General features: G+C 38.4%; 1 protein-coding gene across 5 annotated transcripts in view; it reads right to left on the bottom strand.

Annotated features, from left to right (window-relative positions):
- Positions 1-19,768: 19,768 nt before the first annotated feature.
- LOC149231552 (uncharacterized) overlaps positions 19,769-22,997 on the bottom strand; it is a 146,762-nt gene continuing 143,533 nt past the window's right edge. For all 5 annotated transcript variants that reach the window (XM_089379240.1, XM_089379241.1, XM_089379242.1 and 2 more), the window contains one exon: positions 19,769-21,020. In XM_089379240.1, the coding sequence (XP_089235366.1) occupies positions 20,113-21,020 (908 nt within the window). In that variant the 3' untranslated portion in view covers positions 19,769-20,112. The remainder of the gene's footprint in view (positions 21,021-22,997) is intronic.

Below are 22,997 nucleotides of genomic sequence, written 5' to 3' on the forward strand. Positions count from 1 at the left end.
CTTGCAAATTTTGAGACTTAGAGCACATCTGATGCTACTAGAAATCAACATTTTGTCCTTCCCTTCCTTCTTGACCAAACTCACACTCCTTTTAGCCTCCTTCTTCACCTTCACACTTTTTCCCAACTCTTTCTCGGATATCGAACTTGTGTGAGAGAGCGAGTCCAAATGAATTCAATCTGCTTCAATATATAGAATTTTGGTGAGGTCAAATTGCTCATTTGAGGCCGACTTGATCTCCTTAAGGCCGAATTGGTGTGGAGGTTACATAATTCATCGTTGACTAAAAAATAATTCTTTTTACATCGTTCGAAAGCCCAAGAAGGATATCATAACATATACAATGACTCTAATGACTCATTATTAATCCTAGGAGTGCACAATGGGGATTTTGACTAATAAAATGATGACCCAAGCATGAAACCCATGCTTTAATAAGTCATTGTAACAATAATAAAAATTCTTTTGACAAATACATTTTATGAAGACTAAACCTAGTTACATTTTTCAACACTCCCTCTTAACTAGGGACGTATTCATAAGGAAGATCTCAAACTATATGAACTATGAAGAGTTTAGGCAACACAATGCCATGGACTAGATTCCTGACTAGGGCAATCTATCCAAGGTCTCTCAATAGTTTAGGCACTGCAATGCCATGAACTAGATTCCTGACCAAGGCAATCTATCTGAGTGGGACTAAGATGGACTAAAGCTTTCAACCTCTCTAGGTACCATTAGGCTTACTTGCTAACCATCAACCTAGGGATCTAGGTGCGTATTTGAGGTCAGAGCTCCATGACCAACGCCACCTTCCCTACTTCGAGAACTAGACATCAACACATAGTGCCGACTAAATTTCCTCCTAGGCAATGTGTCTCACACACAACTCCTCAACAAATCTCTTCCAAAATTTTATCATCATCAACAAGATTAGAAATATCAACTAAACCAAGCATGCTTCTAAGATACTCAAACTTATTATTAGAAAGAGACTTTGTTAGTATATTAGATACCTGATCATCTGTCAGGACATATTGTAGCTTCACGATCCCTCCCGCACTAAGTTCCTAATGAAGTGGAACTTATTGTTGATATGCTTCGTTCTAGCATGAAACACGAGATCTCTAGACGTTTTGATACAACTTTGATTACACAATTAATCACAGTAGGATCTAGAGGCCTCTCAAAAAAATTTGTCAGAAGCTCCTTTAAGCATACAACCTCCTTTCCTACTTCACATGCAACCACGTACTCTGCTTCAACACTACTCAAAGCAACGAGATCTTGCTTTCTACTCATCCATGAGATCATGGCAGATCCCAAACTAAAGCATCCACCAGTAGTGCTTCTTCCATCGGTCTCACTGCCACCCTAATCAGAATCTGTGAAACCAATCAACTTGACTTCCTTGCTATTGTACTTTAGGCAGTGATGTATAGTACCATGAAGATATATCAATATATGCTTGGCAACTATCCAATGATCATGACGAGGCTCCAACTGAAATTGACTAAGAATGTTCACAACAAAGCATATATCTAGCCTAGTATTTACCAGATACATCAGAGAACCCACCAATTGATGATAAGAGGTAAGATCCATGAGACTTGAGTCAGAGCTCCTCAACTTCTTGAGATTCGTGATCATATGAGTAGTCATGGGCTTGGAATCCATCATCCCAAATTTCTGCAACAACTTGATGATATACTTTCCTTGCCCAAAATATATCTCCCCAGGATTTTTCCATACTTCCAGACCTAGGTAATAGTGCATCAGTCCTAGATCCTTCATCTCAAATTCAGCTGCCAACATCTTTTTGCATTCTTGTATTCTTTTCTCCACACCTATAATGAATATATCATCCACATATAATAGAATAATGACTGGCTCATTATTCACAACCTTGATGTAGAGATTTGGATCAACAAAACTCTTCACGAACCCAATTCTTAGAAGGTATGCATCCATTCTTGCATACCATGCCCTAGGAGCTTGCTTCAAACCATACAGGGCCTTCTTGAGTCTACAAACATGAGTATCTTTGTCATTTACCTCAAAGCCTTCGGGTTTCTCAATATATACTTCCTCATTGATGGTCCCATTTAAAAATGTTGTCTTCACGTCCATTTGATGGATATTCCATCCCATTGTAGCAACCAATGAAACCAAAGATCTAATGGTAGTATACCTTGCAGTGGGTGCAAATGTTTCTTCATAATCTATGCCTTCCTTTTGAGAGAAACCCCTTGCAACAAATCTAGCCTTGTATTTATCTATACTTCCATCAACAACGTGTTTGATCTTGTAGATCCATTTTGAGGTGACAACCGATTTGTCACTAGGTCTAGGAACGATTTCCCAAACCCCATTCTTCATGATGGATTGATATTCTTCCTGCATAGCTTTCTTCCATACTTCTTGATGAGCAACTTCTTCAAATGTAGATGGTTCAACTTCAATTAGTCTTGTCATATATGCAACATATCCAAAATATCTTTTTGGCCTTTTGCTTTCTCTAAAGGTTCCTTTCGCAACTCCATGTCCTTCAACATCTTCAAGAGTAGCTTTTAACCAATTTGGCCTCTTCCTTGCATTCGGTATGATCACAGGTTGAATAGGCTCACTTGGTCCTTCTTCTTCTTCTTGAATTGTAGAAGGATTGTCGGGTTGTACTTCTTCTTCTTCAAATATAGGTAGATCTTTGTCATCAGAATCAATAGGAATATCCTTGGATCTTTTGTAGGCTTGATTTTCATCAAATATAACGTCCCTGCTTACTTCAATGTGTCTCCCTTCCTTGATGTAGATTCTATATGCCTTTGAGGAGAGACTATAGCCAATGAAGATCCCTTTGATGCTAGTAGAATCTAAATTCTTTTGTTTTTCCTTTGAAATGTGGATATATGCAGGACTCCCAAAGATTCAAAGATGGTCAACACCTGGCTTCTTCCTTGTGAATGATTCCTCGGGTGTCATATTTTCAAGAATTCTATGAGGACTTCTATTTTGAACATATATGACTGTCATCGCTGCTTCTCCCCATAGAAATTTTGGTAAGTCTTGATCAAGGAGCATTGTTCATACACCTTTTTCAATTGTCCTATTCTTTCTTTCAGCCACTCCATTTTGTTTAGGATAGTAGGGAACAATAAGCTCCCTCTTAATTCCCGCTTCTTTACAATATGCAATCAATTATGTAGAAATGTATACCCACCACCATTGTTGGATCTGAAAGTCTTTATTTTCCTTTAAGTTAGGGTTTCCACTTCACATCTACATTCCTTGAACATTTCTAGAGTGATCATCAATAAATGTTACATATTAAAGATGACCTTCAGGGGATTTGTCAGACATGGGCCCACACACATCAGAGCGTATGAGGTATAATATTTCTTTAGACCTTGTTTCACTATTTGAAAAAGGTTTTCTTGTATGTTTTCCCAAAGAGCATCCCTTGCAAAATCCTTCACATTCTTCTTTGATATTGGGGATGCCATGAACTATATGTTTAAGATGACCACATCTTCTATGCCATAGCTCAATGTGATTGATTTCCATATGAACTAGGGCTTGAGGAGGTGGTGTAATGACTCTATACAAGCTTCCTTCACGAACTTCAATAATCCTAGCTTTATCAATACTTGAATCTTTTCATCAAACCAAGACCTTTCCATCAACAAAAGAAACTCTATCCCCTTTATCTTCTAAGTAAGAAATTGAAAGAAATTCTTTTCCAAACCTAGAACATATAGTATGTTGTTGAGATGTAGTTTTGCTCCATTCTCTAGCTTCAAAGATGTTGATCCCATGCCTCTACCAACATAGATTTTTTTATCTCCCAATTCCACTACATGAGAAGATGGTTCCTTTGATAAAGTTTGAAGTTGTTTACCTTTCCCTCTCATATGCCTTGATGCTCCACTGCCAATGATCCATGCATTATCATCGTTAAGTGATCCTGTAAGTGTAGCTAAGAACCCTTGACTTTTGACCTTGTTGGATAAGTAGTAGACAATCTTTTGATCCATCTTCTTGTAGTATTGTATCCCATTCTTATCATAGAGGGAGTAATCATTTCCTTCAAGCCAACAAAGAGATCTTCAGTCTTCTTCGACCTTAGCTTTGATACCATGTTAAGATATCAATGCTAGTAGGATTAGGGTTAGATTTCTCTTTCTTGATAGTTACTTGTGAATTATGTTGGCTTATTTTACTTATTTATTATATTATCTTTCATCAAGCAATTACCAAATTATGTGTGCATGAAGATCACCGAAAGCACAAGACATAAGATGTAGGCACTCTGCTAGGGCAAAACCCCTATCTAGGGGAAAACCCAGCCAAAATCTCTTCCTTCAATGGTTTTTCTTGAGACCCTTCAACCTAGACACATACCTCCTCACACCAAGCCAACCTTTCCTTATTTGATCCAACCTTTGACCTAGCAACGACAACACTTTGACCCCAACAACTTCGACTTGGTAGCTTCTGGCATCAATTGGCAATAGCGACAGCTTCGACTTTCACAAAGAGACTTCGATCTCCTAAACTAGCCCACACGAGAGAGAGAGAGAGAGAGAGAGAGAGAGACATCCCAAAACTTCGATTTTGTCCTTCCCTTCTTGACCAAACTCACACTCCTTTTATCTGCCTTCTTCACCTTCACACTTTTTCCCAGCTCTTTCTTGGATATCGAACTTGTGTGAGAGAGTGAATCCAAATGAATTCGATCTGCTTTAATATATAGGCTTTTGGTGAGGTCAAATTGCTCATTTAAGGCCGACTTGATCTCCTTGAGGCCGACTTGGCATGGAGGTTACATAATTCATCTTTGACTCAAAATTAATTCTTTTTACATCGTTCGAAAGCCCAAGAAGGGTCTCATAAAATATGCAATGACTCTAATCACTCATTATTAATATTAGGAGTCCACAATGGGGAATTTGACTAATAAAATGATGACCCAAGCATGAAACCCATGCTTTAATAAGTCATTCTAACAATAATAAAAAATCTTTTGACAAATACATTTATGAAGACCGAACCTAGTTATATTTTTCAATAGTTTTGAGTAGATCAAAAATCTGGAGTTGGCTTCCTAGCTTCTTCTTTTTCTCTGCTTCTGATTCCCTTAATTCCTTCTTGGAGTGATGCCCTTTTTTCTTAACATTACTCCCTACTTCTTCACTACTGTTATCTATGTTGCCTTCCTAGGTCTGAGACATGTTTATGGTGATATTTTTCTTGGCCCCTCTTGAGACTCTCATTGCCCTTTTACCAGGGATAAAGGCTGAGCCAACTGACATAAGATCGGTCCTCTTTCTAGATGGGGATCTAAAATGTTTGATTTTCATCTTCCTTGAATTCTTCTACTTCTTCATTTATTTCTCCTTCTTCCATTGAATCTTCCTTTGCGATTCCTTCAACATCCCTTGCCTAATTGTCCTGCGGATTCGGTTGATTAGCTTCAGGGGTTTAAAAAACCCCAAATGGGTTTGTTGAGGTTGATGGTCCATTGTTAATTTGTGATTTCCCGTTGTTCGCTTGCCCCTTTTTACTTACTCCCTTTTTTTGAGTTTAACATTGACCGGATTGGTCGTCTTGTCCAGAATGGGGTTGTTTCGGAGCTTTAGACTGTGCTTTCTTACAGTCCTTTTGCGAAATGCCCATATTCATGGCAAATCCTACACTTGAATGGGATTTGTTCATAGTCCAAGATCTGACAATGCTTCCAGTTCCCCATTATTAAGAAAATCTTAGCTGGGAGAACCCTTTTGAGATCCACCTGAACGCAGATCTTGGCACATACAAACTGACCGCCCTTAGGATCTGCTCGATCAATGTACTTGCTGACTCTATTCCCAATTTCCTTGAGGAAATCATCGCTCCAACAAGATAGGGGAAGGCGAGCGAGTTTAACCCATACTGGAATCGTAGTGGGGATGTCTTTAGCAGGGTCAAAGTCCAAAGACAATCTGTTGAGGTACATCCTGCGGCTTCCAAAAAAAAAGGACCATTTCTAAAGCTAACCTCCTTGTCCTCCTTGAATTCGAACAAGAAATTAAAGAATCCATTACCCACAGTGAAAATGCCCAAGTTTCCTTTCATCTTATCCTTCCAGTTCTTCTCCATCCAAAACTCCACCGACTTGGGAGAGGGCCACATTCTAGTAAATTTTCCGACAAGTGCCCGATCCAAGTAAGCAAGAGACGATATGCAAAAAACCGTAGGGAATGATACTAAGGGGATCAAATCCATTCTTTTAACAAACTTTGAGGGGTTCACATTAGATCTCTGTTTTTTCTTAAGGGAAGATATCAATGCTTGAAAGGCAGTTGCCTCATCAAGGGGAGGGAAGAGGCCCCCTCCAGGGGAGCCATTACAAGCGAGAGTAAGAAGGTACTTGGGAAGAGGGTGTAGCACAACTAGGGTTAGAATTAAGATAATGCTATTACAAAACTAAATGATTCCCAATATTTAGTATTATTATTTCACCTTAATTAATTAAAATAAGGTGCTAAATAAATTAATAATATTGGATTTCAGTGATCTGTGGTTTGTGCTTTTCGAATTTTTGATCGGAGAATCCACAGTAGTCGAGTTTTTACACCAACGTTTCAAATCCCAAATGGGATCCATCATCAGGGTAAAGAGAAAGATGATAAAAAGAAGAGCCAGATGGAGGGAATAAATATTAATGAGGGATGAGAATTAAAAGCAAAGCACAGGTCGGCCAGAAAGAATTATCATAAAACCTAAAATTAATTTTAATTATTATAAATTATTATTATTTACTTAATATTTTTATTATGATATTGATTACTTTATATTTTTGACCAAATTCTTTAAACTAAAATCTAAATTAATCATTTAAACTAATAAGAATGTTAATATTTATATATCAAAAAAGTTAAAAACTAATAAATATATTAATATTATTATCATAAACCTAATAAATAATCACTAATTAACATTAATAGTTATATATCTTAATGACAATATAACTTAATAATTAATAATAATATAACCTAAAGCCAAAATAACTTAATATATATTAGAGTTAATAAAGCCTAGAACCTATATTAATAATTAAAAACTAATATATATATTAATATCATAAATAATATTTATATAACCTCAAAACTCTGTAAATTAAATACATACAAACTAATATATATATATTAATATTAATATAATATCTATGACTACACAACTAATGACTAAATAATTTAATGACTATAAGGGACAAATAACTTAATATTAATGTATATGGTTGAATAACATAATATTAATATATATGCCTAAATGACTATATAACTTAATATTTTATAAGACTTGATCATTGTAAAACATAATATTTATAAAACTTAAAATCTATATAACATAATATATGTAATAGTAATAGAATCAATGAAAACCACATATCTATATTAATATCTAAATAAGTAATATTAATAAAACCTAAAAACCAAAATAAAACACTAGGAAAACTATACTATATTAGAACAAACATTAGGCTCAAATTATATTAAAATCCAACCTAGAATTAATAATTAGAGTATTTAATAGAATATAAATAACCTAAGGAAAGAATTAATATTAAAATCAAAACCATGCTAATATATATAATACTCTTTATATTTAAACTGTAAACTTATATTAGGGTCTATATTAATAACTATCTTACCTGCTTGACACATTACCTGTTTTGACAACTTACCTGGGGCCGGGTAGATGCTTTCTTGATTTTTCCGATCAGGGGAAGCCAGCTTTCGCTAATCTCCAAACCGCTGTCTCTGTTCAGGTTACAGGGATGCTTCAAGATTTCAAGGGCTTCTCTGATTTTCCGTCTATGATGCTGCTCTTCTCTCGCGATAATTGATGCGTTTTCTAAGCAGATGTGGTGATTAGTCTTCGAGGAGTGTTCTGCCAAGGCTGAGGTACGAGATCTTCCATTCCTGATGTCAGCGCCATGTTCTTTCAGTCTTGTCTGGAGGGAGCGACCAGTTTCACCTATGTAGCTTTTCCCACACGAACAGTCTATTTTATAGACTCCTTTAAGTTGCTGCTTGTCAATATTATCCTTAACAGATTTTAAACTTTGTCTTATGGTACCAGGAGCTGAGAATTGAGTTAGAACGTTTTTCTTTCTTAGGATCTTTGCCATTTTATCTGTGACCCCATGGATATAAGGTAGAAAAACCTTACCACCATGAGGTATACCCTCCTCTTTCGGTTTGGGTGAGGACAACCTCCTTTCGGCTTTCTTTATGGCTTTCTTAATCTCATGCTCATCATAGCCTATATTTCTGAAAGTTGAAACTAAATGCCTCTTCTCTTCATTTATATGTTCTGAGTCAGAGATTCTGAGGGCTCTAATGGCAAGGGTGTTCAGAACGCCAAGCTTCTGGGCAGGGTGATGGTGGGAATCCGCATGAAGGTAGCTTTCCGTGTGAGTTGATTTCCTGAAAACCTTATGGCCCAATGAGCCATCCTCCCTTCTGATGATAAGAATGTCCAAGAAAGGGATGCTCATATTTTCTTCAAGCTCCATGGTGAATTTTATATCAGGGGAGATGGAATTCAGGTGATTGAAAAACTTGACGAGTTCTGTTTTACCATGGGTCCATTTTATATTGGTGTCATCGACAAAGCGCTTCCACCATGCTGGTTTTAAAGGATAAGATTCCAAGGCCTTCTTTTCAAAATATTCCATATATAAGTTGGCCACAATTGGCGAGAGGGGGGATCCCATTGCTACACCAGATGTTTGTTCATAGAATGTTCCTTGGAATGTGAATACAGTTGACCTTAAGCAGACTTCAGCCAGTTTTGCGGTCTCTGGATCAGTGACACTTTTTATGACCTGAATGGCTTCATCAAGAGGAATCTTCGTGAATAAGGAAACCACGTCAAAGCTCACAAGGATGTCTTCCTTTTCCATTCTTTCATTTTTAATCAGATTCACAAAGTCGTGCGAGTCTTTAATGAAGGAGTCAGTATTACCAACCAGGGGCTTCAGAATCTTGGCGACATATTTAGCAAGTTCATAGGTTGGGGAGCCAATAGTATTGACTATCGGTCTCAGGGGGACCCCCTCCTTATGGATCTTGGGTAATCCATAGATTCTAGGAATGGTTTCACAAGAGGGTGTTAGTTTCTTCTTCAATTTTTCGTCAAGGTTGGAATCTGAGATAATCTTTTTTACATCCTTCATAATCTTAGCCATGGGATTCTTGTTCAGCTTCTTATAACTGCCACAATTTAGGTGATCATTCATTTTCTTGACATAGTCTTCAATTCCCTGGGATTCTAAACTTGGCACTCGGAGCAAAAATAACATGGAGATTTATTACTAGAGAGAGTAGTTGGTGGAAGAAAATTCTGGAAGCAAAATACATGAACCATAACAGAATACTACTACTTGAAAAGGGTTTCCCAATAAGGCCCTGCTCCCAAATCTGGAGTTTGATTAAAAAGACTCTTTCCCTCATCAAAGAAAATTCCTCCAAGATCCCTAGGAATGGGAAAATCACTAAAATTTGGGAGGATAGCATAATGGGAAATCCGCCTATAGCCTCTCAAGAAAATCTCCATGATTTGAGAAGGTGGATGAAAATAAAAGGAATCAGTACTTTGGAAGACATCTCTCATTGGATTGATGGAGATTGGGTTGATTGGAGGATACACAACCTTCCCCAATGCCTGGTTCCTCAATGGAGGAACTTAATTTCTCTTCTTAAGGGTGCAACACCTTTGAGTCAGGACACAAAAGACTCTCAGGTGGGATCCTGATGGTGGGGATTACTCAGTTAAATCCAGATATGCCACTATACAACAACAAGCAAATCAAGAATGGGATCATTGGAGGGATGCATGGAAAATTGAAAGCCTACCAAAAATCAAAGTGTTCATGTGGACTCTCCTCAAAGGCAAAATTCTAACAGCCGACAATCTCAAAAAAAAAGGTTATGAAGGTCCTTCTCGTTGTGCCATGTACCAGAAAAGTGAAGAAAGTATCCAACATCTCTTTATGGAGTGTGCTTTCGCAAAAGATTGTTGGAAATTGTTAGTAAGACCCCTGGAGGTTAGATCTCAACAAACTCTGCCTTTGCATGAACTTCTCTCAACTTGGAACAAAAATTATCCATATACTCTTAAAAATAAAGAAACAATTGAAAGATATTGGTCAAGTTTGCCCTCATTTATGTGTTGGCAAATTTGGTTGGCTAGAAATCAAAGGATTTTCAAAGATCGCCCTCCAAGCTTAAGGACAGTTTTGGCAAAAACTTGGAGCATGACAACAGAATTTATCACCTCCAAAGGAGCTAAAACAATAAAAGTCAACCATATTCAACATGAGGAAAGAACTTGGATTGAATTCGCGTTGAGCAAGCAAAAAAAAAACAAACATCAGCAATACTCCTATCAACACTCAGAACTGGAAGATCAGACTTAAAAAAGAGGAATTTAAAACATGGACAGAAAATTTAAAAAGACCATGTTTATTGTTTGATGGTGCTTCTAAGTCTAACCCAGGCAAGGCTGGAGCTGGAGGATTCATGTTTGATCCAGGAGGAATTAATCCCATCACATATGAATGGGGATTAGGGGAAATATCCAATAACAAAGCAGAAGCATATGGTCTTCTATTGGGAACAACAATTTAAGACAATGTGGTATGCAAAATCCAGTTATCATGGGGGACTCGGCCATAATTATTCATTCAATGGTGGAGAGAAAAGGTCCCAAGAATAAGGCTCTAAGCCAAATAATAAAAAGGGTGGAAAAAAATCTGCAGTATTTGGGAGAAGTCACATTCAATCATATTCTGAGAGAAAATAATGGTACTGCAGATAAGCAAGCTAATCTGCAGTCTCTAGTCCTATTGGAGAATCCAAAATAGCCAATGAGACAACTCAAAAACCAATTCCATAGGACTTCAAGCCACCATATGCAAAGAATTTTACTCACGTCAAGGACATCAAGGTGGGCAATAGTCATATCAACTTGAAAAACAAGAAATCAAAATCACAGGAAAATCAAGAAAATCTCCATGGGCAATTAGCATAGTCAAATTATGACTCCCAAGCATATAGTAGCTGCATATGCTTCCCGTGATCCGTTGATGATCATTATTATGAAGTGGCCCTCAGCGCTGCTATATATATATCCCCTCCCTATGATCGATCTTAATGCATCGCTTCATTCCCTCATTGTTGTCTTTATGTCCCCGGTGTTCGCTATCTTCGTCCTCCTCTCTTATCTCCCCTGCCTCTTCAGCTGTGTTCACCATCTCTGTCTTCATGACTGTGTTCTTTTTGTGTCTGTGTTCATCCTCTCTGCCATCGTTGGGCTATTCTCCCCCTTTCATCTCTTGTGGCTGAATTACAATATTGGTTCTTGGTTACTTCCATTACTTCTGAGGAGAGACAATTTAATCTATGAAGTTCTGTATCCCTTTCATTGGCAGCTGACTGTCTCAGTAGGCCTTTCTTGTGGTCATATTCGTTCCTTCTCTCTGCTGCTTCTTGCCTCTGGTTTACTTTTTTGGAGAGTTCTCTTTCAATCCATAGTAAATATGGAATGGAACCCTCTGGCCAATGTTCCAAAGTGTGAGAACTGTGTAGTTTGCAGAGCCAACAAGTACATGATTGATCAGATTAGAGAAACGGTCAAGGATTTTAAATTTGATGCTAAGTCTGAGAACTCCTTCCTTAAGAGACAGCTGGAAGAGTAGAGGAAAGAAATTGCAGCTCTAAAACACAAGTGTAAGCACATGGAAGATACTGTCAACTATCTGAAGGGTATTCTAATCAATCAGACGGGAGAAAACTCCAACTACCAAAACAGCAAGAACTGACCTCATCCACAGCAGGAGCCTTCAGTCAACAATTTTTAGATGCTCTATTTCCAATCCTCTCCATATCTCTATGTTCTTTTTCTAATAGTTTCCTATGCTCTGTAAATGTAATTTTTTGTTGAATCAGTTTGTCTGAATTTATAAGGAAAGTGAAATAGGTATTCTCAGAAACAAAGGGGGAAAGGCATGGAAGCTAGGGACTTTTTTTCCCTCTGTTTCTCTTCCAGGTAGCCCTTCTCCATTTTGCCTTGATGTAATGGAAGCAAGCCTCCCTTTTTCTTTTTGGAATAGAAAAACTAGTAACCGACTTTGTTAAAAATAAATTAAAATAAAAATTGATTTCTCAAAACTTGATAAATCCTTAGTTAAAATGAATATATCCTAATCTACCACTAATAACAAACCTTTTTCTACTGTAACAAGAAGCATGCCCCTATGTAACAAGAAGCCCGACAACAACCAAACCCAGGGTCAATTCAAAGTCGTTGCTGACAGATTGCTCGTCAACAAAAACTTCATATCTATAATAGGAAAAAGCATTTGCATTCCCATATATAACTAGGTAAAATCATAAAAAGCATATTAACACATGCTCCCTGAACTGTAAGTGCAATAGGTGCCAACTTAATGATAGCAGTAAGTGCAATGGTATATGGTAAAATCATAAAAAGCATATTAACACGTACTCCCTGAACTGTAAGTGCAATAGGTGCCAACATAACGATCGCAGTAGGTACAATGGGTGCCAAATTGGAATGAAACATACAAAGTTCCCCATGTTTCTCCATACACTCACGCAAAACCAGATGAATATGATGGTAGATTATGGTGGTAAAACACGTTTTTTCACACAACCAAATGGTTTAAAAATTTATCAAGCTGTGTGGTGGACATATTGTAAACAATATGTACCCTCAAGATTTGATCGTTGTCACCTTCATCTGGTGTTAAAATTGGTAACTAGGGCCAAACTCCATGTGGGTCAGCTTATTCATGACAATTGATATTTTTATTGGATCCCTCTCGTCGAGAGGTGTAGGATTGATCTAAAGATTATCTGATTCTGATAAGTATTTATAGAGATATGAATTTATTTTGATTATGAAATTATTATCAAGCTGACCCGCAACTTGAGTAGGCTCAGAAGCCCAATAGTCATTCCTATTCATCACTTACATTTTAGTATAAATTGGCTAGGACTTGAAGTCATTTTATACACATTTGTCATGTGTTCTCCTCTCCATGTCTTGGGTTTTTGGAGAAGGAGAGACACTAATGAAGGATGCCCTAATTTACACGCTGGAAATGGAGACACTCAGACACAAATCAAGGAAGACATTTATACGCTGTCTAGACAAGGAGGTTTTATACACAGTCAAACTAAAGTTATTAATCTATACTCAGTTATGAAGCCAGCGTAATGAAGCAGTCAAGCATGACATAAATAAAAGGAGCGTAGTCATATCCATGGAACGCAGTTCATACAATGCATAGCACCTATATGGTGAGAACTTGTATGCTTGAAACCCTACCCTACATGCAGTCATGACAATATAATATACCATGCAGGGTAGCCGCAGTGGAAACCTAACGCTGTAATGAACGCAGAGATATACGAGTCATATTCATTACACGACGTCGTTATATTGATGATGAATGGAACGCAGAGACATACGAATCATATTCATTATGGACGCAGTTATATTTATGATGGATGGAACGCTGATATATACAAGTCATATAGATTACGGAACACAATCATCATGGATATATACGCTGGTCCAGAATGCATATTGTATAAGTTGCAATGAAGAGAATGCATAGCTACATGAATTCGTTGGTCAATAACACCATAATGCGCTGTGTACAAAGACATATGTATATATGTATATATATATATATATATATATATATATATATACGCAGGTCCAGAATGACATACTAATGTTGTTCTGAAAAAGTACTAAGAGCTACTTCTCATACGCAGTCCTAAATAAGACATACACTGCCTCTATACGCTATATAATGAAGTTATAAATAGAGCTCTAACTGTTGTCAAGAAGAAGATATAATCTCATCTATACACTGTTTGATGAAGCCTTTATCTGCCCTGATCACAAGAAGGTTTCGATCACTGATAACAAGGTCTCAAGTATTGTTGTAGGGGACAGCATGAAAATAGAAGGATTGTTTAAGATGGGACTGCATGCCTAGCTGCTTTGCTAAGCTACAAGCCATAGCATGCAGCTAAGGCTGACATCAACAGAAGCAAATTGTTGCAGCACGATGAAGCAATGAGAAGGCAGTGGCAGCAGCATGGTGAGCAGCAGTGCATGGGCAATACAATGATACATTAGCAGTGCAGCATAATAATGATGCACATTAGTTTGAGCAGTATTATGATGGATGAGATCATGGACATGGGCAACATGATGATAATCATGAATAGTGCAGCATGGTGCAGTGTGTAGTGGTGCAACTAGAGGACTAGATGCAGCACGATGATAGGTATCAGTTGAAGCAAAATGTCTTCAACTAATCTCATTGTTATAGGAGATAATTTATGCTCAGATCTAGACAAGTCAAAGTGTTGACTTCTATTGTAAATGTACTATCTCTCTCTTCTCCCTTTCTCTGCTGAACTTTGAAGATAAAAGAAGATTTGATCAAAGGGTTTCCCCACACATTGTGGGGTTTGTCCCTAGCTTGCGCCACATCTTGTGTCCTCTTGTCTTGGCTTGTCTTCTATGATTTATATTTATGTTCTATCTGCAGTTTACTTTATGCTGATGTGATTGCTAATATGGAAAAGAAATTAAATAAATTGCTCTAGCATAGAACATACCAAAAAGTAACATGGTATCAGAGTTGAGGTGAAGACCATGCCCAAACAAGAGTGAAAGAGCAATCACCAAAGACAGTTGGGACAAGACAGAAGGATCAATGGGTTCCTCATAATTCACAAAGGGTGAAGTCGAAGTAGAGCATATTATCATAATTGCGCAACGAAATTTCTGATGGCCTACCTAAAGATCACTTCATTAGGAAGTTCGGATCTAAGGGTGGAAGGAAAGGCAAATGTCTTGGTTATAAGTTCGGCCCTTATGCGAAGGAGTGTCTGAATGGCAGAGATGCAGGTCATCAAGGACACAACTGACTCTTCAAGAAATCAAGGAACCCCAGGAATGGAAGTCGAAGGTTTTAAGGTGGAATTCCTCGATGAAAACGTACGTGTTTGAAAATAGAATTTTCAAAGATGCTTTTGAGTTCAAGGTTGTATTAAGTTACAGGAAGTCCACTGGGGACCATGTCCATTGACACATAGCACCAGAGGTACATGAGTCAGATGGTGACAGGGAAGCCTGAATTCAAAAAGAACATGAAAGTACATTTCTGAGATGTACCAAAGGAAAATATTACAAGGGGACCATTCCCCTTATGTAGCAGGTCCACAGGTTTGAAACAACCCGTGGAGTTTGAGATTAATGAACAGGGAATCTCATGTATACATGTGGAAGAAAGCCCTCTATGGCTTGTAGCAAAAGACCCCGGGCGTAGTATGAGAGGACTGATAGCTGTTTGATGAAGCTGAGATTCACTAAGGAGTGAAACCGATCCAAACCATTATCCGAAGGTTGTGGATGATAGACCTCTCATACCAGCACCTTATGCGGACAAACTATTTCTGACAGTTGCAGACCCTCTCATTTGCAGAAGTAAGAGGGAGTTGGATTCCGGACATATGTTTTGCAGTTAGCACGGGGAGCTCATATTTGGTTGAGCCTCACTGGATTGGTGCCAAGAATCTTCTGAGATGTCTTTAGGGCACAATCTCTCATGGATTGAGATACACTGCCAGAAATATGAAATGATTATTCAAATGTTGATTGGGCAGACAGTGTGGAGGACCACTGGAGCACTTCTTAGTGTTGTTCCTCTTTGGATTCTGCTTCTAAGCAGGAAGCAAAAGTCGGTTGTTATAAGCAGCGTCAAGACCGGATACATATCTACAAGTATGATCTCGTATGAAGCTGCCTGGTTAGGGAAGCTCTTCAGTAAGTTGTTTGATCACATACCACTGTGATTCTTTGTAACAACCAAAGGTGGGCTCGATTATTGAGGAATCTCGTATTCGTCGATTGCTCCAGCAAATAGACATCATCTGGGATATGGTAAGTCAATGAACAAGGATGCTCCATCGCATTAAGATGATATACAGGTCGATACCCCTTGTCAAAGCCCCGAGGAAATATCTAATCTGTGATTTTCCCAAACGACTTGGAGTCATCAAGAAACCCTTGTACAAGTGTCCTGCATGTTGCATACATTGAGCTCTGGGATACAGGTCGATACCCCTTGTCAAAGCCCCGAGGAAATATCTAATCTGTGATTTTCCCAAACGACTTGGAGTCATCAAGAAACCCTTGTACAAGGGTCCTGCATGTTGCATACATTGAGCTCTGGGAGCTCTGAGGGCTTGCGGTTCTTACTGGAGCAACATACGACCACAAGGTGACTCACCCTCTCCTGGTGGTGCGCATTGGAACAAGATGATTCGCTCTCTTGTGGGACAAGATGATTCGCTCTCTTGTGGAACAGGATGATTCGCTCTCCTATGTAGTAGGATGATTAATTCTCCTGTGAGGCCTGGATTGATGTGTTCTCCATGGCGTGTAGCAGGATTGATGTGTGCTCCTGTGAGGCCTGGATTCCTGTGTTCTCCATGGCGAGTGTAGCAGGATTGATGTGTGCTCCTGTGAGGCCTGGATTGATGTGTTCTCCATGGCGATTGTAGCAGGATTGATGTGTTCTCCTGAGAGGCCTGGATTGATGTGTTCTCCATGGCGAGTGTAGCAGGATTGATGTGTTCTCCTGTGAGGCTTGGATTGATGTGTTCTCCATGGCGATTGTAGCAGGATTGATATGTTCTCCTGTGAGCCCTGGATTGATGTGTTCTCCATGGCGATTGTAGCAAGATTGATGTGTTCTCCTGTGAGGCTTGGATTGATGTGTTCTCCATGGCGATTATAGTAGGATTGATGTGTTCTCCTATGAGGATAGGATTGATTAGTTCTCCTGTCGAGGCATCCTACCCATGCAGTCTGGGACTCACGGGAAGTACCTCTCATCTGATCAATGAGCAGGGAAATGAAGTTAGGGACCATAGTAGTACCGATGGACGCATCGTTGTAATCTATCGTACTCCCTACGCTAGGATGACCTCCATTGATCTGGGATCAATGATACTGGTCTGGGACCAATGGTAGGAGTGGTACATTCTATGACACTGACTTCAAGTCGGTTGTTACTGGTCTGGGACTAGTGGTACGCACTCTGAGACTAACTTCGAGTCAGTGGAGAATGGTATGAGACATTCTCGATCAATTCTTCTTCTTCATAGTCTAGCAGAGCAGAGCAGAGCTAGCAGAGATGAGCAGCGCTGAGCAGAGCAGAGCCAACAGAGCTGAGCAGAGCAGAGCTGGGCAGAGCAGTGCAGGGCACTGATGGCAGAGATAGTATCGTCAAACTTATGGATCAATGGATGGAGTTCTCCCTAGTTGAGAGGGAGTGTTAAAATTGGCAACTAGGGCCAAACTCCATGTGGGTCAGCATATTCATGACAACTGATATTTTTATTGGATCCCTCTCATCGAGAGGTGTAGGATTGATCTAAAGATCAACTAATTCCAATAAGTCTTTATGGAGATATGAATTTATTTTGACTATGAAATTATTATCAAGCCGACCTGCAACTTGAGTAGCCTCAGAAGCCCAATAGTCATGCCTATTCATCACTTACATTTTAGTATAAATTGGCTAGGACTTGAAGTCATTTTATACACATTCTTCATGTGTTCTCCTCTCCACGTCTTGGGTTTTTGGAGAAGGAGAGACACTAATGAAGGATGCCCTAAGATGATGCCCTAATTTACACGCTGGAAATGGAGACACTCAGCCACAAATCAAGGAAGACATTTATACGTTGTCCAGACAAGGAGGTTCTATACACAGTCAAACCCTAAAGTTATTAATCTATACTCAGTTATGAAGCCAACATAATGAAGCAGTCAAGCATGACATAAATAAAAGGAGCGTAGTCATATCCATGGAACGCAGTTCATACAATGCACAACACCTATACGGTGAGAACTTGTACGCTGGAAACCCTACCCTACACGCAGTCATGACAATATAATATACCACGTAGGGTAGCCGCAATATCCGCAGTGGAAACCTAACACTGTAATGAACGTAGAGATATACGGGTCATATTCATTACAAGACGCAGTTATATTGATGATGAATGGAACGCAGAGACATACGAGTCATATTCATTATGGACGCAGTTATATTTATGATGGATGGAACGCTGATATATACAAGTCATATAGATTATGGAACGCAGTCATCATGGATATATACGCTGGTCCAGAATGCATATTATATACGCAGCAATGAAGAGAATGCACAACTACATGAATTCGTTGGTCAATAAGACAATAATACGCTGTGTGTGTGTGCATATATATATATATATATATATATATATATATATATATATACGCAGGTCCAGAATGACATAGTAACGCTGTTATGAAAAAGTACTAAGAGCTACTGTTCATACGCAGTCCTAAATAAGACATACGCTGCCTCTATACGCTATATAATGAAGTTATAAATAGAGCTCTAACTGCTGTCAAGAAGAAGATATAATCTCATCTATACACTGTTTGATGAAGCCTCTATCTGCCCTGATCACAAGAAGGTTCCGGTCACTGATAACAAGGTCTCAAGTATTGCTGTAGGGGACAACATGAAAATAGAAGGATTGTTTAAGATGGGACTGCATGCCTAGCTGCTTTGCTAGGCTGCAAGCCATAGCAAGCAGCTAAGGCTGATATCAACAGAAGCAAATTGTTGCAGCATGATGAAGCAACAAGAAGGCAGTGGCAGCAGCATGGTGAGCAGCACTATGAGACCATGTGCATGGGCAGTACAATGATACATTAGCAGGGGCAGCAGCATGATAATGATGCACATTAGTTTGAGCAGCATTATGATGGATAAGATCATGGACATGGGCAGCATGATGATAATCATGATTAGTGCAACATGGTGTAGTATGCAGTGGTGCAACTAGAGGACCAGATGCAGCACGATGATAGGTATCAGTTGAAGCAGAATGTCTTCAACTGATCTCATCGTTATAGGAGATGATCTATGCTCAGATCTAGACAAGTCAAAGTGTTGACTTCTGTTGTAAATGTACTATCTCTCTCTCTCTCTCTCTTTCTCTGCTGAACTTTGAAGATAAAAGAAGATTTGATCAAAGGGTTTCCCCACACATTGTGGGGTTTGTCCCTGGCTCGCGCCACATCTTGTGTCCTCTTGTCTTGGCTTGTCTTCTGTGATTTATATTTATGTTCTATATGCAGTTTACTTTATGCTGATGTGATTGCTAATATGGAAAAGAAATTAAATAAATTGCTCTAGCATAGAACATACCAAAAATTAACATATGGATAAACCATGTACAAGCCACATTCAAGGGGTAAATGGACTACAAAATTCGAATAGTCACTATAGACAATTCACAGCTCTGGCAACATTCAGGATGCTTTGTGTACTGGACATCGTAATGGCAATATTTGTCTACGAACTTGAATTTGATGGGATATGGAAAAACCACGTAAGGAAAAAATCCAGTCAGAATAGCTTCAATATGGAAGTTTACATCTCATTGAAATGAAAATATGCATTTTGTCCCAGATTTGTAAGAGTTTCAACCTCAAGGATGTCCAGTGACGCAGAGAAAATAATCCATTTTTGAGAGTTTTGCTCTTTTTGTTTTTTCAAGTTTATGAGTCGACTGCGGTCAAATATATAAGATATAATACCAAATACAATCAAAGTAAGATAGGTGTCACATTCATACTGCATCGAAAATTCATCGAATTTCATGCTAGTGCCGAATTTCTGTACAGGAAAGGCCAATACAGCCGAATCTTGCTACTGTGCTGGACATAGAGACAATAAACAGCCAAAGGAAAAAAAAGAACCACTCTTTACCCAAGGAAGTGGCTCCAACCTGCTCATTAAAAATAGTACAATTCTCTACCCAACAAGTTTCAAATTTTACGCCTCCTATATGTAAAAGGCTAAATATGTCAAGATGTATTATCAAGTTTGTTAAAGAGACAACTCAGTCACATTAGTTACTTTCTTAATGGCACGATACAATACCTTTACTTCAATTGTTGATTTTTAGTTGCCAAATCATGATCAGCTCTGGAGGAAAGGAGTTGGTTGTCCACATCAGAGGATCCCAGTGCACACAGTTTCCCTTTTGAAAGTGCCTCCCAGTGCCGTATCTTTTCCACCACTGGAGATTTTGGTCTTTCATATCCCTCAAAATTTTCACTCCTTTCAGTCTGCAGCATATTCTGAATAAGTTTGGGACGCGTCTGTATGTTGTCACCTGCCTTGCAGGTCCCAGCTGGTGTATTGAAACAAGGATGGGCAGGATCTCTTTTCCTATAAACTTCTGATTCAGGATGACATACTGGATGATGGTCTTTAAATTCCTGTAAGCACGCAACCTTCCTCCTTGCATACAGTGGAATATTTCGATTTTCCTTTCTTTCAGTATATTTACCTTTACCTTTTTCAAAGTCATTATGATAAACAGTCTGCAATGGATGTTTGTTCCTGTAACTGACCTGTTGGCTGCATTCCAGCTTTGAATTCGCATGGTGGTGGACTCTCTGAGTTGTGACATCCATTTTCAGATCACTAACTTTAGTAAAATCTTCGCAATATAATGGAGTTTCCACACATTGTTCAGTATCTGAAGTAGGGAATTCAGGCATGAGAACATTCTTACTCCAGGGATCTCTGTTGCTTTGGGAATTATTTATAATCTTCCAGTCATTGTCAAAAGGGTATGCCTTTCCATTGTTTATTTCAATATCAAAGAAATCTTGATCACCATTCTTCATCCTTGTCAAGTTGTTGACAAGATTGAGGCTAGAACTCAAAGAGCCTAGATCATATAGATTGCCTTTTTCCTGAATCACATTATCTCTAGTCAAGTTACACACATAAAAGCTGTTTGACTCTTCCTCTGTAGATGTTGAAGCAATGGATTTGTTTCCTGCAAGTTCCCAAAAATAAAAACCAAATTATTGCATTTTCTGTGGAATGCAAATTTTATAGATAACACTATCCCCAAATAATTTCAAACAACACTTACAGATGAATGCCCGTTTTGGTTTTTACAGAGATGAGGATTGGATAAACAGAAGCTCAAGATTACTAGTATATGCCAAAAGGCTTCTTGGAGTCTTCCGGGCTCAGTTAAAAGCATGAGAGATTGAAAATTAGGATGCTTTCAAGCATCACTCATGCAAAGTTGTCTGAACTAGAAAATAATAAAGGTTTCTAAAATAAGCATGGAACAAGCTAAATGTTTTAGAAATGGAGGAACTGCAACATCTGAAATATAGATTTATAAGATATGCAAATTAAATACGTGCAACAAAAAACTAAAACTTCTTAGACATGGCTATGGACCATTAACCGAAAGATCTAATCAGATTCTTTAGCAAGGTAACCACTATTATTAGTTTTTCATTCCATAGCTTGTTAATAGAATTGCTATGGCATAGGCATGCCAAGGGCGGCGGGGGGGGGGGGGAATGGTGGGGTGGTTGTGGAACTCAAAACCTCTCACACATGGATTGGATCCTTAACCAAAAGACCAAGCCAGGGTCTTTTGCAAGGGACCCACTATCCCAAGAAAATTCGGGCTAGGGTGGACATGTTGTATAATGCTTTATCTCAATTCAAGAAGATGCTCTACGACAAGAATGAAAGAAACACTATCAGTTGTAGAAATTTCAAAAATCTACCAACAAATCTGAAATTTCCACCTCACTTCAATGAGGCCACAGATATTGCATAGAACTTTTAGCCTTAGGGCTGAACTAACATATTCAGAAATACACCTGCAAATATCTCAAATCTGTCCACCAATAGTCTATGCACGCTCAAGAAGATAAACACCACAAAATACTTCAACACTAGATCAATACAACAACCCTTAGGGCACAATCTAATTAAGTATGCAGATTTGAAAATTTAAAAATTACATTCATTAACAGCAAAAATATAATGCCTTCAGATATGAAGTTTCATCTAAGGCATGCCAAATCATTCAACATTTCAGTCCTCTTGTCTCAATCAATCAGCATATCAAAAAAACCATGAAAACTTGTTCAAAACACATGGAAACCAGATCTGAAATCAAATCTACAATAAAAGTATATAGGACAGTGAGGGTATAACTCCTTATTGTCATGCTATGAAGATAAAGTACAATACCTCAACTTTGCCGAAGCTGGTACATCATGTGCTGATTTATTCCAAGCAAGGACTTCCCCAAAGCTTATAAAACCTAGTTAGAGCATCCACAATTATTGCAAACCCTAACCAGCAACAACAAAGTCTAGAAAGACATCCCACCAAGCTATACTAGCCTCTCCAAGAGCTCAACAAGCTAGCATCACACCAACTTTCCAACCCTTAAATCCACATTTTCATCTCACAAGCATTACTCTTTACATGCATCACACAAGCCATGAAACCCTAGTGCATGCCTCTCACAAGCACTATCCTTGTTACAAGAGTAGATTGCTTTTTTTCCAAGATCCTTCAATAGCTAGCATCACATATCATATTCCATCTTTAAGTGATAATAGAGAGCCTCTCAGTTAAGAATTAACATGGGAGAGACGAGGCAAGCAAGATTGCAGAAAAGGCCTAAAGCCTATTTGTTATCGTGTATTGATCTCAAAATCTTCATTTATAATTCATTAATGGCCATTCTAAATCTTCTAGATCTAGATCACATTGACAACTCATCAATGGATCATCATGACACCTCTTCAAGATAAGAAATACAAGTGCATTCTCAAACTTTGTGATTGTCTAGGGACTCACAGTCTAACACTCCCCCCCTCAACCACAAGTCTGAATAATTGAACAATACATGTGATAATAAATTTTGTCATCTTCAATTTGAAACTAATGAACTAAGTTTTGATGAAGATATACTTGAAAAACCACCAAT

The sequence above is a fragment of the Pinus tabuliformis genome, chromosome J (assembly GCF_031772625.1).
Source record: "Pinus tabuliformis cultivar Carrire ecotype Pingquan chromosome J, CPIR1, whole genome shotgun sequence".
Lineage (NCBI taxonomy): Eukaryota > Viridiplantae > Streptophyta > Pinopsida > Pinales > Pinaceae > Pinus > Pinus tabuliformis.